We start from the raw sequence: 24,033 nt of genomic DNA, 5'->3' as shown, positions 1-24,033 counted from the left end.
CCTCCTTTGTGTCATGAGTATAAAGTTATACACTGTGAGTGCTATGTACTTAATGGCTACAATTGACAAATCTAGAAATGAATGGAATTTCAATCCCTTTGGAATTAGCTTTTGGTATCAATTTTACTATGAAAAATAACTTTTTTTTTTAATTTTAGGTTCTTCCTAAATACTATGACAACTGCCCATTTTTCTTCTGGTTCCATACATCTTTTATACAAAATAACAGGTATGGCTCGGATACAATCCAGTAGAAACAGCTTAATCTTCAAGGTCTGTGTAAAGTGCAAAGGCAAACCTTTTGCTGATTGCCATATGCTCAATTTCCAGAAACCAAGAATCCTCAAATTCCCCAATTCTTCACTGCCTTTCTCCTCTTAATCTGGTTATGTAAAATATATGGCTATTCTTGGAAACTACCGTTGCATTATCCTCAAGGTCTGTGCCCTAGGACTGTTTCACAGAAGTTAAAACATGTTCTGATCAGATCTGGAGTATGGTAATAAAGCCCTCCCATGCAAGTTTAGTAGGAGTCTGCTCAGTACCCTGTGGGAGGTCCTCCCGATGTGTTAATTTACCTAGACCGACCACCCACTAAATTCTATGCCCCAAAGGAAGGCATCTTCTAGGGAAGCTGCAGCTAGTTTAAAGGTGATTGACACACTTAGATCTAGGACAGAAGAAGACACAGTAAGCATTAATGAAGACCGCTTTAATAGTCTCCCATTTAAAAATGACTTTCTTGGCGTGACTGGGTGGCTCCAAGTCTTGACTTTGGCTCAGGTCATGATCTCACATTTGTGAGTTCAAACCCTGCATTGGGCTCTGTGCTGACAGCACAGAGTCTGCTTGGGATTCTCTCTCTGCCCCTCCCCTGTTCATGCTCTCTCTCAAAAAGAAAAGAAAAAAAAAAACCTTTCCCAGTTTAGTTATTAGAAAATCATTTTTAAGCTTATTTAAAAAAAATTTTTTTTCCAACGTTTATTTATTTTTGGGACAGAGAGAGACGGAGCATGAACGGGGGAGGGGCAGAGAGAGAGGGAGACACAGAATCGGAAACAGGCTCCAGGCTCTGAGCCATCAGCCCAGAGCCCGACGCGGGGCTCGAACTCACGGACCGCGAGATCGTGACCTGGCTGAAGTCGGACGCTCAACGGACTGCGCCACCCAGGCGCCCCTCTGCTTATTTTTTAAAAAGTATATTGAGTGGGGGAGGGGCACAGAGAGAGGGAGACAGAGTCCCAAGCAGGATCCGCACTGTCAGCTCAGAGCCCAAAGTGGGGCTTGACCCAGGACCCAGGAGATCATGACCTGAGCCGAAACCAAGAGTCAGAGGCTTAACCAGCTGAGCCACCCAGGCACCTAGGAAAGTTTTTTTTAAAAAGTAGTTATTGACTGAAGATTATTCCAAGAAAACTTGTCTGGAAACTCATTCCTGAGTCTAGACATTCTCTAGAATTCTAGTCCTCTAGTACTTTAAGGAGTATTTGTTCTTCAGCGCTGAAAATTTGAGGTGTATTGTTCTCACCATACCGTAATCATCATCCAATACAAAAAGGGAAAAATATTCCAGAACCGGAGTTTTGAGGTAGCTGTGACTGTATGTGGCATGAATCGACAGTTCCCATTACATATAATCCCAGCCTTTTCTTCAAATCTGACCACCTCCTCTCACACCTCGAGTCCAGTAAAGGCAACAGTAAGTTGAATATCTGGTCTACATCCTTCTGATGCACCTACTTAATGGATAGAGTGAACTTTGGATTTGATGGGGGAATTTTTACCAATTTTTCCCTGGGTGTATACAAACAATAAACTTTGACTCCCAACCTGAGCCAAGCCCCTCAGTCGAGATCCGGGTGAAACTTCATTGGGTGTTACTCTTCCAAAGTGGTTCTTGCCACGGGGCACAATTTTTTCCTTTAAAATACATTGATCATACTAGAGAGGCAATGAGTTAGAAACCTATAAAAGTGAGGAGAGAAGTGATCTAATTTTCCCTACTGCTTGGTATAGCTGTTTTATTAGCTGCAAGGTGGTTAACTGGTCAAAAATGCCTCTGTCCTCATTTAAAAGACTCGGTATTTTATTACTTGGTTTTAATACACACCTAGTCTCTCTGGAGGATTTCACATGGCAATTTATTAATGTCAAATGTCCTTAATCCTATAAAAGGCAACGTGAAAAGAATCGGTGATGTGTAATTACTGATGATTAAGATTTGGTTGGCTGTGGTTGTAATTACTGATGATTAAGATTTGGTTGGCTGTGGGGAGCTGGCTAGAGGGGATCGGCCAGAGGCTGCGACTAACCGTGGCAGGTGGGTCTCCTTTTTTACCCTTCTGTGCTTGCAACGATGTTTCTGCTTTTCTAGGCTTTATCTTTCAAGAAATGAATTGGATAATCCCCATAAACCAAAAACATGGAAAATTTACCGTCCAGAGTTTGCAGTCGAGGTATTTTTTGATGAGGTCGTAGCTGGTACCTAATTAAGCGTAGTTCCCTTTCTCGGACAGAATCATGTTCTTCACAATCCCTGCCACATATTTGTAGCTTCTAAACCTCCTTCCTTGCTGGTATACTTATATTTACATTCATGTACATATGTTTTTGCCAAACCTATTAAATACGTACAAAGTAAAATCTCAAGGGTGCTTCTTACTTTCTGAAGGAGTTAGGTCATGTTTGCGAGAACTAACGTTCTTATGTACTATGTTCCAAATTATCACTTTGAAGAACCTTTAAATAACAAACCTTAAAATATTTAAGAATTATGATTCCTCCCAATAATCTGAGTTTACTTATCTAAAATACAAGTATTCCCTGCTTTGTTTTACATTTTAATTTCAGATCAGAAAGGTCACTTCTGTTTTCTTCCTCTGCTTGATTTATAAACTACTTAACAAACATCAGATTGGCACAAAGACTTGCTTGTTTTCAACCCAGAAAACTGTGCACACAAGCAGACCCACCAGTGCATGGGCTAATTACACACACAGACTTCGGGGAGGGCACAGGAATCTCGGTAAACACAAGCAGCGGTTACTGAATATTCTATTTATTTTTGCACCTTCACGAGTGGAGTCAAAGGAAATGTTTGCCTAGAGAAATCTAGATTCTTTTAAAGTCCACCTCCTTCTTCACCAACCCTGCTCACAGCCAAGTTCACTTAAGTTTAGGGAACTCTGAAGGAAGGTCATCTTTGCATTGCAAATATCGGTTAGTCCTGTGTCCCCAGGGAAGCGTTTTCTCATTTTATTCCAAGTACCTTCCCCGTCATTGTACCTCGACTGTCCTTATTTATGAACATGGCATGAAAGGTTCACTTTTTCCCTCCAGTCAGCCCACAAGGGGTCCCAGCTGCCAGTGCAGCAACCTACCTGAAGGCTCCTTTTGGAGGAAAAGTCTTTCAAGTTCTCAACGTGTTAGGACTACATTACTTCCTGTAATTTGTGATAGGAATGTGTTGCAGCAGAACAGCTGGTACTGTTGCCTTTAAATTTTTTTAATGTTTAATTTTGAGAGAGAGCGAGACAGTGCAAGGGGGGAGGGGCAGAGAAAGGAGACACAGAATCTGAAGCAGGCTCCAGGCTCTGAGATGTCAGCACAGGACTCAAACTCACAAATGGCCAGGTTATGACCTGAGCTGAAGTCAGATGCTTAACCAGCTGAGCCACTCAGATGCCCCTGTACTGTATCCTTTAAAACCCATGCAGCAGTGAGCTACAGCGGGCAGATCAGGTGGTAGGCTTAGGTCAGTGGGAAAATACCGAGCTGGCTCAGTGAGGAGCAGTAAGGTCTAGCCCTTCTCAATACTGGCAAGATGGGAGGAAGGAAACCCCCATTAAGTCTCTTGTTTTTTGAAATATCATAGCCGGGGTTTCTCTTCTCTAACCCTCTAAGGTGCATCAAGATTCCTGGCCCTTATGAGGTGCCACACTATCGTGCTTTTGCTCCTATAAAGAGATTTTAGGGGAGGTTTCCACCTTAGAACCCAATGTAAATACTTCCTTTGAACAACTTGAAAAACTTACATCATAATACATCAGAACGATACCAGTTTTCTTAAATAGAATTTGCTACCCAGAATAGAATTATCCAAAACTGAATAGCAAGTTTCACTATTTTTTAGAAATAGAACAGCATCCTGCCCCATCAGAAACATCACAGGTACCGCCTGGCAGAGGGAGATTAATGCTAGCGGGCCAAGTTTCACAACTGCAGTGTAATAAAGAACACATTTTTGTCAATTTACTTACAGTGAAATTATTTTACATCAGGAATGATGCTGACCAAAAAAAAAAAAAAAAAAAAAATGCTCATTGCAATGAAGCCACCACCTTGAAACCTTACTACACTCTTAAGCAGTCCTGACAGTTGGTTCTTAGCATGTAAAATACTTAAAACAGCTCATATACTCAAATTTTAGGTAAATAATTTAATGATAGAACACCAGAATTGCTTTAAACACACAACTTCAACTTACTATTTTTGGAGTACAGATCTGAAATGGTACAAATTGTATTCAAATACTGAACCATGAATTAAGCAAATAGAATGGAAAAAAAAATTCCCCTGATTTAGGTTTCATTCCTTACTCTTTTCCTTGCCTCGGACTGCTACTATTGCAGATGTTTAGTTGAATCTTAAAAGGACAACGTATGAGAAGGTCCCCTGCCAACAGGCCTAACTCAGATGGGCTCACGGATTCTCAGGTAGCTCACTTCCTGCTGGAAGCCAGCCCCATTTTCTATTTTGCTTCGGTCCAGGCCTGTTCAGATGAAGCACCACTCAGTAGCTACTGACCACTTAAGGTATGGAGAGAAAAGGTAGAAAAATGATTTTCTTGCAAAGAAAACACAGGTGGCTGACCAGCCATTGCTCCAGAGTCCATCAGGCACAACACTGAGCACCCCTCCCCAAATGTCCACAGCAGCCCCCATGGGTCAGCATGTCACTTCCCTGACCCTCCTGCTTTGGGCATGTCAGAAGCTTTGCAGAACACAAAGCTTAAGGAAACCGGAGGTTTCACACAAGGCTTTCATTGTGCCAACAATGACAGAAGCACACGGGACAGACACAGGTCAGCCTGCTTAAAAACACTTGTTACCGAGAGAGTCCTTGCTGGTCTTGGAGCAGCACGGAATGATGGGGCTTGCCTAAGTGGTGACAAGAAGGATCCTCTTAGACCAGGTGACCTGAGCTTCTGTGGTTGTTGTTAGTGCATACATATGGCAGAACTTAATTACTCGGCTTGTTTCCTTGTTTTATAAAGTCACCCCCTATACATAATCATCGTGAGGATCCACTGACCGCTGGTACCAAATGTAAAAGGCTCCAACTCCGTAAGAAACATGGCAAGCAGTTACGGATCCCAAGATAAACTTCAGAAAGGGCCAGCCCCGACATCACTCACTGTGGAGGACACGCACTATGTTGTGTCCGGTTCCATCGGAGAGAGGACTTTGCCCATGAGCACCATCACTCAGTCACCAGCCAGGGAAAAGGGCTTCTCTTGGCTTTGGCACTCTGCTCCCTGGAAGGGTTTCTGATCGGTGGAGGCAATAAGTGAGTGTTCAAAAGTGGATCAACAGCCCATAGGTGGTCCAAAGGAATACTCTGGAATCCTACCCAGGCCAGGACCCAGAGACAGAAGCTAAGGGCTGCTGTCAGTCATTGGTCTTCACAAAGCAAAGCAGCACAGTCCCCTCCCCTCAGCCCCTTCCTCAACCTAAAGCCCAGCAGAGGGGAAGTTCTTTGGGAGGGGAGAAGGGAAGTCGGCACAGGTAAGGCTACGCCGCTCTAGGCCTAGATCCCACCTAGAAGGTGGCCCCATCTAGAAAATGAATGGCACTATTTTAACAGAACATCTTGGGAAATTCCAAGATGCTTACTCTAAACTTGTATCAGTAACATGGAAGCCACGCCAGTATGCAAGTGTGCTCTCCTCCACCAGTTCTAGATTGATATTTTAGTTTTCAAGCACCACAGGAAAACTTTTTAAAATTTTAGCCGCTTAGTGTAGTGCATGTGCTAAGCAGATTTTAAAAGAGACGCTACATCTACAATGAGTCAAGTATGCGTTTATAGCCATTTCATGAACATGGTTACCTCTGGGTTTTTCTGGTGAGATCTGAGACTAAACATGGAACCAGCCTTGCTTTTTTAACAACATGCAACCATCCAAACTGCATGGACACATACAGGTTTATGCAAAAGCCCTGACAGAACTATATTTAGCCTTTCAGATTGGACATAGGGGCCAGCGGCTCACCCTAAATGCCCCACCGAGGACAAGAGCAGCAACTTTTCAATTACAGGCAAAAATTATAGGATATAAAATAGAGGCTCTTCCATAAAGTTTAAGATTTAGGGTAGGATAAGGGAAGACCAAAAAATAAAATTCTTATGAAACCAAAGTAATTCTACATTGGTCTTGTACTCCACGAAACCCTGAGATGAACTGTCGTCCTCAAACGCCGATACTTGGATCTAGGTTCACCAGGACACGTCAGTATGCTTCAAACTGGCTCATCATCAACTTCCTGCTGTACTCGTAGGCCAAAAATAGCGCCCCATTGGCAGGGAATGCTCGAATCATAGTAGGTTTCAGTCCAGAATATAAGGCCGTTATTCCTAGAAGACAAAAAGTGACCCAAGTCTGAGACATCACGTGAAACTGCAGAGCACAGGGCTGTGTACCTACAAATCCAGACAACGCACTACAAACCAGTAGGTGATGAAGAACTTCCTTCCAGGCTTCCCTGGACTAACAGGAACAAAACGGACTAATGGAAACAAGGACAAGCGTCAGGCCTCCCAGCAAAGCTGGCGGATGCTCAGGTAACACACCCTAATCTCATGCCTGGTTCATCCCCAGGAAATGGATCAGGCAGAGCGGAGGCCTCACCTGGCAGCCCAGGGCCCCCGGGGGGCAGGGACCATAAAGCATCGGGCGAAGAGCACGGGCACTTAAGTCTGAGTCCCGTGTCGACTGCTGGCACGGCCCAAGGTGGCTATGCAGATCCAGGTGGGTAAGGGAGGTGGGAGGACTCTGTGAAACTATGAAGTGTTCTGCAGCTTTGGGACATGAACCAAACTGTTGCCACACACCGTAACTGTGCTCTCGCTCAAAATCAAGACAGAAGGGCACCTGGGTGGCTCAGTCGGTTAAGCGTCCAACTCAGTTTTGGCTGAGGTCATGATCCCATCATTTGTGGAACTGAGCCCTGCGTCTGGCTCTGAGCTGACAGTTTAGAGCCTGCTTGGGATTCTCTCTCTCTCTGGCCCTCCCCCACTCATGTTCTCATTCTCTCTCCCTCCTCCCCTGCCCCCCCCCAAAAAAATAAACATTAAAAAAAAAAAATCAAGGGCCGCCTGGGTGGCTCAGTCTGTTAATCGTCTGACTTCAGCTCGGGTCATGACCTCATGGTTCGTGAGTTCCAGCCCCGCGTCGGGCTCTGTGCTGACAGCTCAGAGCCTGGAGCCCGCTTCAGATTCTGTGTCTCCCACTCTCTCTGCCCCTCCCCTGCATGCGCTCTGTCAAAAATAAACAAACATTAAAAAAAATTTTTTTTTTATCAAGACAGAGAAGTTCACATCCCAAGTTGTATAGTGGTTGCCAGAAGAACAGGTCTTGACTCACTAGTGGCATGAAACTGGCTTTATACAAACATCACCTGGAGAGTCTTTATATTCCTGTATAACTCTCACAATGAATAGCAAATGGCCTTCAGGAGGACTTAGCATTAAGAATTTGTTGCGCGTTCCTTTAAATCCCTCAGTGTCTCTGTCAGAGGTCGTTTCTGATCCCATCTGTATTGTGTAAAACAAATGGTGCGGCTTCAAAACGTTCATCCCCTTGGACACAGACCGTATTTTTAAAGTTCCCCCCAGGTGACTTAGAACAGACTCCTGGCCCAGAAGTGAAGGATAACAACTTCAAACATGGCTGAGGATGAAAGGAGTCTAAAGAAAGGGTGTGAAAACAGCACCAGGGCTGGAGAGGGGCGGCAGGGGGAGAGCGCAACCACACTCCCCGATCGACCTCGGGAAGGTTGGCGGAGAAACGACCACGCTGGACACACCTACTCTGTTTCTGCAACGAGCGGACTCACCTTCATTTTTCACGATGCTTATCAAGGTTCCGACAAATCCTGCCTGTTTTCCAGACATGGAAAGGACTTGGATTCTGGATTTGACGCAATCCACTGGGTACACGGCCAGCCAGAGGCAGATTCCACCAACTCCACCGCTTAACATCAAAGGGACAGGGCCTAGGCGAGGAAATCAGCAAACAGCGTTTTGCCTCAAGAACAGCATTTCCACAGGTCAGGGTAGCAGCGGCTGCAGGCAGGTGCAAATAAAATTGCTAATGCGCAGAGCACAGTCCTCAGAAGGAGCGGCCAAAGCTCTTCGGGCACAAGGTCCCTTGTGGCACTCGGGGTCGGCCCCTCATCGTGCCAGGTCCGTGCTGATCACTGTGGCCTGTCTTCCAGGGGGCCGGCCCACACAGAAGCAGCACGCCCCGCCGGGAGGAATGAGAACAGTGGCCACTGAGACACAGGCCACGATCTCTTCACCTCTCTCCCTCTCAAGTGTTTCGATATTTTAATGCCTCACGGCCCTGATTCTTCCTTTACCGTGAAAACCCAAACTGTCTTATTAAGCACAACGGTTAAGCCTGGGAGCTGCCGAACCCCAGAGTGAGTCCGAAACACTGAAGGGAGGTGTTTGAGAAAAAAAAGGAATCATTCATGGGAGCCAAACGTGGCCATGGTTTGTCATGAGTCATGACATGAGTCAAGCAGCTCAATAGGATTATCTAGAAAGAACTACACTTTTCAGCGCTCTGGAAACACTCTTGAGATTTATTACCAAGTTTTAAGCTTACTGCAAAATCCTTTATGGGCCATTCACCCATTTATTGGAGATTTCCCACAGGGAAGGTAATTTTGATATTCTCCCCTAACACATGTTATTCCAGTAAAGAAGTTTGGGATGCACGGCTTCACCCCCGTCCCGGGGACATTACCACACCGACAGGAAGGTGCCAAGTTCCCTGCCGGCCTCCAGAAACACCAGACAGACTCCCACAGCACACCTGGCCACCACGCCACTCTGGGGCACAGCCCATCCCAGCCGACTGGGTCAACGTGGGCACACCTACCTAGTTCATCCTTCGATCTTCCTGATGCAAAAAATGACCTGCTCAGTTCGTAGCCGCCGAAGAAGAAGAAATAGCCCGGCACCTCTCGGAGTAAAGTGCTGGAGAGGCCGTGGTAGAAGCCCAAGGGGCCGTCCTTCCTGAGGACGCTCTTCACCACGGACCAGACTGTGCTGTGAGGAGACAGTGAGCCGCGCTTAGGGCAGGCAGCGGCTGATTCTAGAAACCAAGGGACCCAGATTCTGAGAACAGAAGGCTTCTACTGAGAGGAAATCTCAGAGAAGCGCAGTTATTTTAGGACCAGTGTTCTCATAAACTATCCGATGACAAAGACATTTCATTAAAGTGCATTTGTACAAAGCTGGGTGTGCCCACCACACCCCCCACCAAGATTTCAACAGACTGCACCAGAACCCCGTCTCACACGGAAGCATGGTGTTCACATGTCCCAAGTGGGCTGGGGATCGAGCCTACTCAGCAAAGGAGGGCCTGAGAGTACACATGGAAAAGGAGTTCCCTGGAGTTTTGGAAAATCAGGTGCTCTGGCTGTGGACAAAACAAGCGATGGACCAGGACCAGAACGGACATGGCAGAGGGAGCTCACAGAGTTCCTTTTGGCTAACTGCTGGGCTCACATCACATGCAATGACTTTTGTAGCACACACGAAGCAGAAGGGAAAGACGCAGACAGCACCGGGCATCACTCCCACCCCTCCCACCCAAGGACCCCTCTCTGGAGGGGCTCTTCAGGAATCTGCCCCACAGCTCCCCCCACCCCCGCCTCGTGTAAAGGACCCTCTGAAGATGTGCAAATAAAATCCAACCCCGTTTGGCAAGCAGAGAAAGAGAGGTTTGTGAAAGCCAGATAAGCTTTTTTTTTTTTATGGCTTGCATCCTCTGGCCCTCAATAAACAAATTCCTTAGTTCTTCATTTGAAAGTAAAAAGTGCATTCATACATTCTAGAGGTCGTTATCAAAGCTGTAAGAGAGCCAATACCCATCTTTTTCCAACAGCAAGTGAGTGAAATTACAATAAGGAGCTGTACAAACTCAGCAAAAATAAAATGGTGTTGTATTTGCCCAGGCCCCTACCTCCCACCAGTCCTACCCTCCCCAACCTTTGTTTTGAACTGATGTGTACTGAGGCATTTGGTTCAGGTGCTTCAGGTTTGTTTTCCTCTGGGCTAGTACAGGGAAATGAACGACGGAGTAAATGTTACTTGAAGGCAAGACAAAGGAAATTCTTAGAAATACCTGGAGGGTGGGGCACACCTGGGTGGCTCAGTCTGACTTTGCCTCAGGTCATGATCTCACGGTTGGTGAGTTTGAGCCCCACATCAAGCTCTCTGCTGTCCTCAGAGAGCCCGCTTTGGATGCTCGGTCTCCTCCCTCTGCCCCTCCCTGCTTGTGCCCTCTCTCTCAAAAAAATTCCTGTAGGGCAAGAAGCACCAAGAATTTAGTTTTTCAAGAAGTAGGTATGTAATAATTTTTATTTCAAGCTGCTCAGAGCCTTGTAGCAGCCGGGATGCAGGACACTTTCTGCTAGACCCCTCTTCCTGACGGTGGGCACCATGGCAGGCTTTACCCATCAGAAAAACAGTACCAGAAACACCTGCTCAGTGCAGTGTAGAGAACCCCTCGCTTCTCACTTAGCTCAGCAGGTGACCCTGGCTTGGACCAGTGGAGGATCAAACCGAAGGTAATAAAAGGCCTTTCAGAAGGCTTCCTCAGGCATCACCTGTTGGCCAGGTCCTTCCTGCAACTCAGCTCCCATTCTACAATGGGAATGTAACAAAGTAATTCAACTCAGTGCCTTTGAATCCAAGTTTTAACCCTAAGCTACTATACCCCTGCGTGGGCACTGCCACACCTAAAATACAGTCAACCAATATTTACTTTTGTGCAAGGTATCCATTTTCCTAAGTCTTTGGCCCCCAAATTTACTTTCTTAAAAGTACCTTTACTAAGGGGCATGAGAGCAACTTTCTGGGTGTTGTTAATGTTCTACCTCTTGATCTGGGCCCTGGTTTCAACTATGTTTGTTTTAGGACTATAGAACCCCACACTTATGATTTCTGCATATGTATTATAGTTCAATAAAAAGCTTTAAAGACTTACATTTTTGGACCCCTAAGCTAGGACTAGATTCAAACTGGCTGTAATGAATCTCAAGGGTACAGGATATAGAGCTCTGTTATACAAACACCATCCTCACTAGGAGGAGACTAACTCTGTAAATGGCCGATTTATCTGTTTTTTTCCCAGCAGATTTACAGACTTTGAGTAAACCACACTGACGAGAACTTTGGTCAGCCAGATGTTAAGATAAATAAACAAGTGTTGAGATTAACAAAGACAATAAATTGCTTTAGAATCCAAATAAATCATACTGTATATGACACACTCTCATGAGGTGACTAGAATCTATTTTAAAGATTGAAGGGGAAAAGGATTAAAAAAAGATTCAAAGGGTACATGTACCCCAATGTTTATAACAGCATAATGAACAATAGCCAAACTATGGAGAGAGCCCAAGTGTCCACTGACTGATGGATAAAGATGTAGTGTGTGTGTAAATATATACACATTGCCATTTGCAATGATGTGGATGGAGCTAGAAGGTATTATGCTAAGCAAAATAAGCCAGAGAAAGACAAATACTATATTATTTCACTCATATGTGGAATTTAAGAAACAACACAGATGAACATGTGGGAAAGGCAGGGGAAGAGAAGGGAGGGAAACAAACAAGAGACAATGACAGAGAACAACCTACGGGTTGACAGAGGGAGATGGGTGGGGGGATGGGCTAAATGGGTGATGGGCATTAAGGAGGGCACTTAGGATGAACACTGGGCATCATAGGTCAGTGATGAATCACCTAATTCCACTCCTGAAACCAATACTGCACTGTATATTAACTAAAATTTAAATTTTCAAAATTTTTGGAAGAATTTGCTTATAGAAAAAAGGTAAGAGACTTAAACATGATTAACTAATGTGGCCTAATAGAGGTATAGAATACTATGTTCAATAAATGAATATATGGTCTCATTAAAAGACTGAGGGGGAAGGACACCTGGGTAGCTCAGTTGGTTGAGTGTCAGACTCTTGATTTTGGCTCAGGTCATGGGATTGAGCCCCGTGTTGGGCTCAGTGCTGAGTGTGGATCCTGCTTGGGATTCATTCTCTCTCTCTCTCTCTCTCTCTCTCTCTCTCTCTCTCTCAAATAAATAAATGAATAAATGAGGTAATATTTATTAGAAAAAAAAAGACTGAGGAGGATAGTGGGTTGATGGTCACAGAGTAGCTCACAAGGGCTCTGAGGAGTTTTTTTAGAACATGGGCCCTCTTTGGGTACATGTGAAGGATCAGGGAGGGAAGTAAGGAAGTTACCCTGGCATGTGGGGTGATCACCCATGTGAGACCTGGGAATGGCCATCAAATATTCATCTCCGAGCCCAAACTGATACTTATGAAGGCTCAGCTCTCAGACACGTTCCGAAGCTGTCTGCTATGTGCCTCCTACACAGCTGAGGATCATGCCTCACGCACTCAACACGCCAAGAGCAGTATTAGCTCCTGGCTTACTTCCCAGCTATTAAATATCTGCCTACAATGCTCTGATGTGGGGGCGGGGGTGGGTGCAGCCATCACAGGCAGTCCGTCCAGAAAGTTATCCTCTGGCAGGGGAAAGAGTTCTGAAAACAGTATTTTGGAGTAGATAAATCCATTTCTCTCACTTAGTTTGAGTACAATATAAAATATACAAATACTGCAGCAAGGCAACAGAGACCCAACACTTGTGCCCAAGCAGTGCTTACTTATGGCTTCTGGCTATCTTTCCTGACGACTCCATTTCATGCATGGTCTGTAGTCGGCACTTCACGAGTTCAGTGGGGCAAAGCACGAGAGCAGCAAAGGCAGAGGCGAAGGAACCAGCGGCCGCGTTCTGCAGATCACTGGAAGGAGACAAGCAGTTATTCATTCATTCAGCATTCACCATGCAGAGCACTCGGGCAGTGAGGGACAGCCACCATCAAAGAGAGGAACACTTGGGAACCTGCACGTGGTGTTTCATCTAAGGGTCTCACAACCCTGGGAGGCTGACAGCAACGCCCCAACTGTCATGTGGCAACACAACACACAGAATACGTAGAACACATGCTACTACCAAGTAGCAATACTGGGATTCAAACGCAGGTCTGCCTGACTGCAAAACCCATGCTCCTTTCATCAGTCATAGTGCTATGCACCGAATGTATCCCCCACCCCCAAATTTCTATGCTGAAGCCTTAATCCCAAATATGCTGGTATTTCAGGAGGGACTCTGGAAGGTAATCAGACGGAGAGGAAATCGCAAGGGTAGAACCCCCAGGATGGAATTAGTGTCCTTATAAGAGACCACCTAGCTCTCCCTCCACCCACTGAGGACACAGCAAGAAGGTGTCTCTCTACAAACCAGGAAGTGGACCCTTACCAGACACCAAATCAACCAGCACTATGACCTTGGGCTTTCCAGTCTCCAGAACTGTGAGAAACAAAGGTTTGTTTAAACCAGCCAGTTTGCAGCCACTCTGGAAAACAGTCTGGAGGTTCCTCAAAAAATTAAAATTAGATCTACCCTATGACCCAGCAATAGCACTGCTAGGAATTTACCGAAGGGATACAGGAGTGCTGACGCACAGGGGCACTTGTACCCCAATGTTTATAGCAGCACTTTCAACAATAGCCAAATTATGGAAAGAGCCTAGATGTCCATCAACTGATGAATGGATAAAGAAGATGGGGTTTATATACATAATGGAATACTACTTGACAACGAGAAAGAATGAAATCTGGCCATTTGCAGCAACATGGATGGAACTGGAGAGTGTAATGCTAAGTAAAATAAGTCAGGCAGAAAAAGATAACCATGTTTTCACTCATATGTGGATCCTGAGAAACTTAACAGAAGACCAGGGGGGAGGGTATGGGGGGGCGGGGAAAGTTACAGAGAGGGAAGGAGGCAAACCATAAGAGACTCTTAAATACTGAGAACTGAGGGTTTATGGAGGGTAGGGGAGAGGGAAAAGTGGATGATGGGCATTGAGGAGGGCACCTATTGGGATGAGCACTGGGTGTTGTACGGAAACCAATTTGATGATAAATTATATATATGTATGAAAAAATAAACCACCCAGTTGATGGTATTTTGTTACAGCATCCAGAAGTAAGACACAATGCCACATAAAACAAAATCAAAAGGGGAGGAAGGGGGGGGGGAGGAGAGAGGACAAAAGTCACCCATACTCCCACCACCACCCCAAACGCACCCATTATTAATACTTCAGAGTATCTGCCACTAAGCTTTATAAAACTAGGTTCCAAGGCTATCCCCACATGCCCAAAAATCCAACCTGGAGCAACCAGATATGTAACGTAACTGCCCAGATGAAAGCCCGGGATGAATTTTTAACCATAAAGCTGCTCATCACAAAGTGTCTTCCCAGTTCTGCTGACCTCCTGACCTCAGCAACAGAGGGCACCAGGAGGCTGCAATAGTACTGAAGGAGGGAGTGAAGCCAGTGCCAGTCAGCAAGCTCGACAGTTGGAGGCAAAAAGGCTAAGTCGGAAATCTAAATGGAGGAACGCACAGAAACCGGAAGTATTCACCTCACCTCAAAAGGGTTTGGTACCTCTGGCCACAGTCACCAGCAGGGCTGTGAAACTGAGGTCTGATGAGTCCAAAAATATGGGGAGAAGCCTGAGAAATCCGTCATCAGGAATTACTCTGTGAGTGTTCATGGGGGCCAGAAAATAAGACCCTTTCCAACCCGGGCAGTGTTCTGCCACAGGAGCTCAGCTGGCACATGGGGTTGGGCAAGGAAGCAGCAAGAGGCTCACAGCAGGACAGTGGGCTCCCTGACACTCCCCCGTTAAATGCCAGCATACCACTGTCACTGGACAACTGGGATGACACCCCCCTGGGGGGTAAGCCCCCCAGCTGACTGCCCTGGGTGGAGATCCCAACAATTTTCCTCCAAACCATGAGCAAGAGCCTAATAGACCTAACATGTGCACTCATCCTCAAGTTATGTCCAACAGTTACATAAACTGACATCAGACATTAGTATAAAATCAAGGGCTTCCTCCAATCTCAGCCCCCTCTCCTATCCCCAGGTGACCTGGCCTCGGTGCTGCGGGCAGACAGGAGGAGGGTGCCCCGGGTCCAGCTGGTCGGCTGCACACCCAGGTCTCAGAATAGCTGGCCTGGAGGGAGGCTTCTTCCAGGAGCAAGACGCTGCTTTGAGTAGAGACTTTTCATTTCAGAGAATTAAATATCAGCCCATCACCTGGTGAGAGCCAGACACACGACTATCCTTGCTCTCAGCTTCTAGTGTGTGGAAAGTGCCCAACACCACTCACACTGTTCCTTCTCTGCCTTTCACTCCTGCTTAGCTGGTTGTCAACGCCAAAGCTTCAGGGGGTTTCTGTGGTCTTTCAGCCAGCCTGCAGATCCATACCTGGTCTCCCTCAGGGACTCTCTGTCAACTTGCGACAGGCGACAGTCAATTAGGGTCATTAACCAGAGTTGCCAAGTTTGCCGGAACAGAGGCGGCATCAATAAATGGGGACATCTATCAATCTAAGACATAATAATGGCTCTGCCACCCGAAGGAATACCGAGCATGCTGTTCCAGCACAACAACAAGGCAAATCACGTGTGCAATAGACTTTGGCTCTCTGATAAATACTCTCATCTTCCAGGGCACTAAATAAGGTAGGCCGGCCCAAGGCTGCACCTGCCGTAAAGGCGTTCAGAACTGGAACTTAAGCTTCAGTAGGCCTAGGATGGGGTTTTGTAAGAATCCGCTGTTTGTCACCCCTTCAACAAACAAGTACCTGGACATGCCTGCTGTGTTTAGACCCCATGCAGCCAAAGGTCAAAGGAGAACATGACTCAGGGTGGAATTTAAACCATGGACGGACAAATATTTACAAATTTGCTGAAATTCACAGTAGTTTCTTCCAAGCAGTGCCTTCCTTTCACTGCTTCTGCTGATTTATCTTTTCTCTAGACCTGACCCCTACCCACGGTCCAGAGCCCCGACTCTGGTCTTAGGGAAAGAACACCAGATGGGGGCCCAGAAGGCATGGGTTTGAGTCCTGCTCTCTGTTATGAGCTCAGATAATATGATCCTAAGCCTGTCAGGATCTGCATGAAATTCCCCCCATCTGTAACACAATTAACACCATCCACCGGCTTTGCTGCTCTCGCAGGACATCAGTGAGGGCTAAAAACAAAAACAAAAAACACAAGAAAAACAAAAACGAACCAAAAAACCACGATAGCCGTGGGAGTCATGGCTCTGTCAACTCTAAGGTAGCATCTAAGGTAGCGTTTTCCCAACAGGCAATAACTACACACTGTTCTGAATGATGAAAAAGCAGCCCTTTCCCATGCCAAGACCAAAAAAAGAGGAGGGTGCTGGGTTAGGCCAAGTGAAATAGGCCGGCTTCTTTGTTGCAGGACTTCCTCCGAGACCTCATGTGGCTGCTGTCTTCTCTGCAAGGAGTTCTCCTCTGGGGATGCTGCAGGGGACCTAAACCCCAGGTCTCCTCATGTAGAAAGTCTCCCCCCTTGAACAGGGAGGGCGACACTCACTACAGTGTTCTTCCCATCAGTCTATCATGAGATCCCACCTTCTCCTCGTTTGTTTCTTGCGTATTTCTTTACTTCATCTCTTTTTCCTGACCCCTCTGTGCTGGAAGGTCCTAGAATCAGTGCGCAGCCCCCTACAGAAGCTATCTCCCTGGGTGATTTCATCCAGTCCCCTTAAAAAACAAGTTCCATCCATCAAGACAAAATTCCCACCTGCAAAAGGGCACGTCTTAAAGACCACTAGGCACCTCCAGGGAACTTCTGGACAAAAGGGACCTACTTTTAGTCAAGTGGGACCCGAGTTGCAATAGGGTTTCCAATTCTTACCAATACAACCCATAAGAACCATGCAGCTGATACAATTTAAGTGATTTTAAAAAATTCAACGTTCAGAAAAGGGATGGCTACACATCCCAGTGTTTCCCGAGTTCTTCCTAGTTACTGTGTACGTAAATATCCAAGGGATGGCCAAGCACATGGCAGAGTCTGACGTTTGGGGCAGACATGGCCAAACAGGTTCATCTCCATCTTCTGAGATGCTGCCGACTCTTCCTAAAATTCCAAGTGTCTCTCTGACTGGCTCAGGCAGCTTCTTCCAATCTTCCGCATTTTGCCGATGAAGTGGAATCCCAAACGTGGCTCCCAGGCTGCATCTGTGGCTCTGGTCCAGCACCTGTGCCCACAAGAGTAGTAGTACCACCTGCAGCATCTGAAAAGCATCTTCGTGAAGGACACCAATACGTAAGGGTGTCTCCTTCTCCATGGTACATTACAGGCAATCCTCGTCCTGCAGAATTCGTGGTTTGCAAGTTTTATAGGATGACAACGTATTCCTCCATAACCAGAGAGAAAGTGGGTTATTTTAAAAAAGGAAACATCCTTCCCATAAGGTATCACAAAAACCTTGACTATACAACAACGTTGTCTTTTAAATTTTTTTTTAATGTTTATTTTATTTTTGAGACAGTGAGAAAGAGAAAGACAGAGCATTAGCAGGGGAGGGGCAGAGAGAGAGGGAGACACAGAATCCGAAGCAGGCTCCAGGCTCTGAGCTGTCAGCACAGAGCCCGACGCAGGGCTTGAACCCACAAACCGTGAGATCATGACCTGAGCCGAAGTCGGACGCTCAACCGACTGAGCCACCGGGCGCCCCCAACAATGTTGTCTTTTGAAACAAACTGAGCAGGTATTAGTGCCCACGACTCACCTTAGCTTGGCCTGCTTTTCCAATCCAACCACTTTCCGCACCACCTGTTGGCAGAAGCCATAGCACATGAAGAGGACAGAGTTCTCGGCGATGTTGGCAATCAGCGCTGGGCTGGTCCCCTTGTAGAAGCCACGGAAGCCCACTTGGGAGTAGGTTTTCAGGCAGCAGTCGGTGAGGCCCCTGTACAGGTCGGGGAACGTCTGCATCTTCACTTTCACGGTGTCAAAGGGCTGCCCGGTCAGTACACATGCCGTGCCCCCTACAACCAGGACAGAAATCTCCAGCACGAGTCTACGTGTGTTAGAGTGCAGCCTCAAATACCCACAGAAACGACAGGGGAGCAGCCTACCCCAGGGCTTACTTACACTTGTGTTCATTCGACTTCTTCCTCCCCCAAACCTTCGAGCCCAGTCCAATAAACAACACAGGGTTCCCAATGTGCCCAGCACCCAGCTACAGCCCTGAAAGAGCTCACCCTCGGTAGGAGACTGATATGTGTTCAACAGTCAAAACCAGAGGATGCAAAAGAGTGGAGTGTGTTCTCGGGTGTCAGCTTGGGGTTAGAGGGACCTGGGCTTGAGGCCTGGCTCTGCTGTGACATCCCAGACAAGCAATACCAATTCTGAGCCCTGGTTCCTCAATCAGTTAGCACGAGGATTAAATAAAAATGGATGAAAAGACTTAACGTAACGGCTGCTGCACAAGTGGTTAATAAATAGCACTTAGTCTCTGTGTACATGCAACCATATAAAAGGAAGGGAAAGAAAGTCTCGCAGGAGCTAATCACTCCCCTTTGCCTAATGCCCAGCCGTACTGATGATTATCAGAAAAACAGAGGAAGAAGCAATAGGTAAAGGCGACAAAGAGTCTGGCCAATCGCTAAAGAGCTAAACTTTGACTCTGCTTAGTACAAATCACATATTTTTGCACTTTTATACTGTAAGACTTTAGAAAACAGCAAGATCAAAACTGCGTTAGATGACTTCAATAAAAATTCTGAACATAAGGGAAATAACGAACTATAACCACCCTGTGATATCCCAGACCCCGGACTGGGTCAGCATTTGTGAAATGCCACAAGACTTTCATCTTTCTGGGGCCTAAGAGGCCACCGTAGCTCAGACATTCCCTGCTTGTGTCAGGAAACATAACCATCGGATGAAGTTTTTAAAGCTTCATCAAAACTGAAGTCTTACATTAAATATTTAAGGAATGCAACTTCATAATTTGACATTACACACAGTTACCCCAACTGAACTGTGCAAAGCAAAGATAGGAGAGGTCCTGTCTCAAATAACCCCAAGTAATTACTGGCAGATAAAAAGACATTTTCAAGAGTTCTGAAAACTGAACTCTTCTCTTAAGCAATCACAAGTGTGATCTCTGGGATCCTCTCCCTACTGTTCATTTCTTCTAGGAGAGTAAGGATACATTCCCACTGAATTAGTAGTTCTGAATTAGAATATAATTCAATAAGAGGTTGCTACCATTAGGGTTATTCTTTGCCAAGTATTGAGAAGAATAAAATAAGACCCTAAATCAAAAAATAATTTAATCACTTGAAAAGAGGAAGTGAATGTCAGCATGTTTAAAGAGGATACATAATCTAGGTAACCTAGATGCAGATACACTGAATAAAGCATTCAATTCAGAGCATCACAATTTTAACTGGAAGTTTCCATATTTTAACCCAGTTATCCCAAACAGTTCCACATCACAGGTTGCTAATAGACACATTTGTTGCATATCTGTAACAGTTACATTTCCAACAGAGAGAAGGTAGGAAGCTAGCACATTTTCAAATCCTTACAACAATTGTCTCCTCTCATCTATGGAGGTTAGTTGACTCTCCTGTAATTTACCACAAATGACACTGTCGAGGCACTGCTGAGCCCCACTCATGTGGATGAGGACTACTCTGAACACCAGCACCAGTCACTGAGACCTAGTAGATGCTTAGATACCCATCAAGTATCCACGAAGCTATGAATAATTTACAGGAATATTTCTCCACTTACTTAGAGCACAGACCTCTGATCATCTCATTCTCCTTGAGAGACAAGTGGAAACAGCACCTGCATTTTTTTGTAGGTATCCCAACAGGCCCTGCATTTATTCTGCAAGACAGGCACTCAGACCATGGTACACTCTACATTTCACCAAGGTCAGTGTTGTGGGTTTTCTCTGCTCTACACAACTGAGTCAGCAATGACTGGCAGGGCAGGGATGGTGTCAGTGGTGAAAGTAGGGAAGATAGAGCTAAAGACCAAAAAGCAGACCCTTGACCACCCTGTCCACCTATGCAAAACAGAGAATCTCAAACTCAGTGGAAGCACTCAACAAATGTTCTGTTTAACAGCACTGGAAGCATAGCATTTTTAAAATATTCTAATGAAAAATGCTCTTGATGGACTAAATCCTCCAATCAAAAGACAGAGGGTAAGGAGGCCTGGCTGGCTTAGTTGGTAGAGCATGTAATGCTTGATCTCAAGGTTGTGAGTTCAACTCCCATGCCGGGTGCAGAGTTTACTTAAAGCAAAAAAAGAGGGGGCGCCTGGGTGGTTCAATCAGTAAAGCGTCCCGACTTCGACTCAGGTCATGATCACACAGTTCGTGAGTTTGAGCCCTGCATCAGTCTCTGCACTGACAGCTCGGAGCCTGGATCCTGTTTCAGATTCTGTGCTTCTCTCTTTCTCTGACATTCCCCTGCTAGTGCTCTGTCTCTCTCTCGGTCTTAAAAATAAAACATTAAAAAAAGAAAAAAAGACACTGGGTGACTGAATCAATAACACACACACACACACACACACACACACACACACACACACACAACATCTATATGCTGCCTACAAGAGACTCACTTCAGACCTAAACACACATACACTGAAAATAAAGGGGTGGAAAAACATTTAACATACAAAATAAGGCCAAAAAAAAAAAAGCTGGAGTGTCAATACTTACACAAAATACTGTAAAACAAACACTGTAGCAAGAAACAAAGAAGGGCACTAGATCACGATAAAGGGATCAATCCAACAAAAGGATGTAACATTTATAAAGAGCTATGCACCCAACACAGGAACACCTAAATACATAAAGCAATTGTCATAAAGGGAAAAACTGACAGTAATATAATAGTAGAGGGCTTTTACACCCCAATTACATCAACAGATCACCTAGCAGAAAACAAGGAAACAGTGATTCTGAATAAAACATTAGACCAGTTGAACATAACCTATACACACAGAGCATTCCATCCAAAAACAGAAGAATACACATCCTTTTCAAGTACACATAGAACATTCTCCAGAATAGATCTTATGTTAGGCCACAAAACAAATCTCAATACATTTTAAGAAGACTGAAATCAGGGCACCTGGGTGGCTCAGTAGGTTAAGCGTCCAACTCTAAATAGCAGCTCAGGTCATGATCTTGCAATTGTGAGATCGAGCCCCACATTGACTCCACACTGAGCAGGAAGCCTACTTGGGCATTCTCCCTCTCCCTCTCTCTCTGCCCCTCCCCCACTCGCTCATGTGTGTGCACATGCTCTCTCAAAATAAAATTTAAAAAGACTGAAATCATATCAAGCATCTTTTTGACCACAACAGTATGAAACTTGAAACCAATCACAAAAACAAGACAAAGAAGAAACGAATACAGGGAAGCTAAACATAAGCTACTAAACAATGACTGGGTTGACCAAGAAATCAAAGGAGAAATTTAAAAAAGCATGGAGACAAATGAAAATGAAAACAAAATGATCCAAAATCTTTGGGATGCAGCAAAAGTAACTCTAAGAGGGAAATTTATACCAATACAGGCCTACCTAAAGAAACAAGAAAAATCTCAAACAATCTAAGCTTACACCCTAAAAGAGCTAGAAAAAGAATGAAACCCAAAGACAGTAAAAGAAAAGATCAGAGCAGAAATATGAAAGACTAAAAAATAAAAGATACATAAAATGAAGAGCTAATTCTTTGAAAAGATAAACAAGATTTATAAGCCTTTTGCCAGATTCATTAAAAACAAAAACAACAAAAAAAGAGGCCTCTGGGACACCTGGGTAGCTCAGTCCATTGAGCATCTGACACTTGATTTCAGCTCAGGTCATGATTTCTTGGTTTGTGAGTTCAAGCCCCACATTGGGATTCTAGCTCTCCCTCTCTCTCACCCTCAAAATAAATAAACTTTAAAGAAAAAAAAAAGAACTCAAAATCAAAAATGAGAAGGAATAAATAAGAACTAAAACCACTAGGATGCCTGGCTGGCTCAGCCTGTAAAGCATATGACTCTTGATCTTAAGGTTGTGAGTTCAAGCCCTACATTGCACATGGAGCCTACTTTAAAAAAATGTAGGGGCACATGCACCCCAATGTTTATAGCAGCACTATCAACAATAGCCAAAGTATGGAAAGGGCCCAAATGTCCATCGATGAATGGATAAAGAAGATGTGAGTGTGTGTGTGTGTGTGTGTGTATGTATATACATGTCTATACATACACACACCACCCATACATAATGGAGTATTACTCAGCATTCAAAAAGAATGAAATCTTGCCATTTGCAACTACGTGGATAGAACTAGAGGATATTATGCTAAGCAAAATTCGAGAAAGACAAATATCATATGACTTCACTCATATGAGGACTTTAAGAGACAGAACAGATGAATATAAGGGAAGGGAAACAAAAATAATATAAAAACATGGAGGGGGACAAAACAGAAGAGACTCTTAAATATGGAGAAGAAACAGAGGGTTACTGGAGGGGTTGTGAGGGGGGGGGGGATTGGCTAAATGGGTAAGGGGAATTAAGGAATCTACTCCAGAAATCATTGTTGCACTATATGCTAATTTGGATGTAAAGTTAAAAATTTTTTTAAAAAGGCTAAAAAACCAAAAAAAAATTTTTTAAATGGACACCAGAGAAATACAAAGGATTATAAGATTATGAAAAATTATATGCCAACAAATTAGACAACTTAAAAGAAATGGATACATTCCTAGAAACCTGTAATCTTATAAATCTGAATCAGACAGAAAATTTTGAACAGACCAACAGACCAATTACTGGTAATGACATTAAATTTAAAAAAAAAAAAAACAGAAACAAAAAATTCCCAACAAACAAAATTCTAGGACCAGATGGATTCACAGGTGAATTCTACCAAACATTTAGAGAAATACCTATTCTTCTCAAACTATTCTAAAAAATAGAAGAGGAAGGAAAACTTCCAAATTCATTCCATGAGGCCAGCACTATGCTGAAATCAACAACAAAGAAAGACACCATGTAGGGGTGCCTGGGTGGCTTAGTCAATTAAGTATCCAACTTCAGCTCAGGTCATGATTTCTCAGTTCACAAGATCAAGCCCCACATTGGGCTCTGTACTCACAGCTCAGAACCTGGAGCCTAATTCAGATTCTGTGTCTCCCTCTGTCTCTGCCCCACCTCCACTCATACTCTCTCTCAAAAAGAAACACTAAAGAAAAAAAAGACACTATGAAAAACTACAAGCCAATATCTCTGATCAACAGAGATGCAAAAATCCCCCTCAGCAAAATATTAGCAAATTACATTCAACAAAACAATAAAAAAAATCCTTCAGCACCATCAAGTAGGATTTATTCCAGGGATGCAAGGATGGCTCAATATTCTCAAATCAGTGGGATACATCACATTAACAAGAGGATAAAAACCACATGATCATCTCAATAAATTCAGAAAAAAGTATGACAAAATACAACATCCATTCATGAAGAAAACTCTCAACAAAGTAGGTTTAGAGGGAATACACCTCAACATAATAAAGGCCATGTACGAAAAACCCACAGCTAATATCATACTCAATGGTGAAAAATTGTGAGCTTTTCCTTTATGATCAAGAAGAAGACAAGGATGTACACTCTTATTACTGACTCAACATAGTACTAGAAGTCCTAGCTACAGCAATCATACAAGAAATAAAAGGCATCCAAACTGGTAAGGAAAAAGTTACACTGTCACTAATT

The 24,033-nt window shown here is 44.5% G+C and overlaps 2 protein-coding genes across 4 annotated transcripts in view; one reads left to right on the top strand and one right to left on the bottom strand.

The window, feature by feature from the left end:
- LOC122481814 (phosphatidylinositol 3,4,5-trisphosphate 3-phosphatase TPTE2-like) overlaps positions 1-2,528 on the top strand; it is a 98,344-nt gene extending 95,816 nt beyond the window's left edge. The window contains exons 15-16 of the mRNA XM_043577936.1: positions 159-229; positions 2,375-2,528. Coding sequence (XP_043433871.1) covers positions 159-229; positions 2,375-2,489 — 186 coding nt within the window. The 3' untranslated portion in view covers positions 2,490-2,528. The remainder of the gene's footprint in view (positions 1-158; positions 230-2,374) is intronic.
- Positions 2,529-4,418: 1,890 nt separating this feature from the next.
- SLC25A15 (solute carrier family 25 member 15) overlaps positions 4,419-24,033 on the bottom strand; it is a 59,432-nt gene continuing 39,817 nt past the window's right edge. For all 3 annotated transcript variants that reach the window (XM_043577911.1, XM_043577902.1, XM_043577922.1), the window contains 5 exons: positions 18,019-18,277; positions 12,991-13,128; positions 9,170-9,339; positions 8,118-8,276; positions 4,419-6,636 (listed from right to left, as the gene is read on the bottom strand). In XM_043577911.1, coding sequence (XP_043433846.1) covers positions 6,512-6,636; positions 8,118-8,276; positions 9,170-9,339; positions 12,991-13,128; positions 18,019-18,277 — 851 coding nt within the window. In that variant the 3' untranslated portion in view covers positions 4,419-6,511. The remainder of the gene's footprint in view (positions 6,637-8,117; positions 8,277-9,169; positions 9,340-12,990; positions 13,129-18,018; positions 18,278-24,033) is intronic.

This window comes from Prionailurus bengalensis, chromosome A1 (assembly GCF_016509475.1).
Source record: "Prionailurus bengalensis isolate Pbe53 chromosome A1, Fcat_Pben_1.1_paternal_pri, whole genome shotgun sequence".
In the NCBI taxonomy this organism is placed as follows: domain Eukaryota; kingdom Metazoa; phylum Chordata; class Mammalia; order Carnivora; family Felidae; genus Prionailurus; species Prionailurus bengalensis.
The sequence above is the reverse complement of the archived record's forward strand: the minus strand, read 5'-3'. Positions and strand labels throughout refer to the sequence as shown.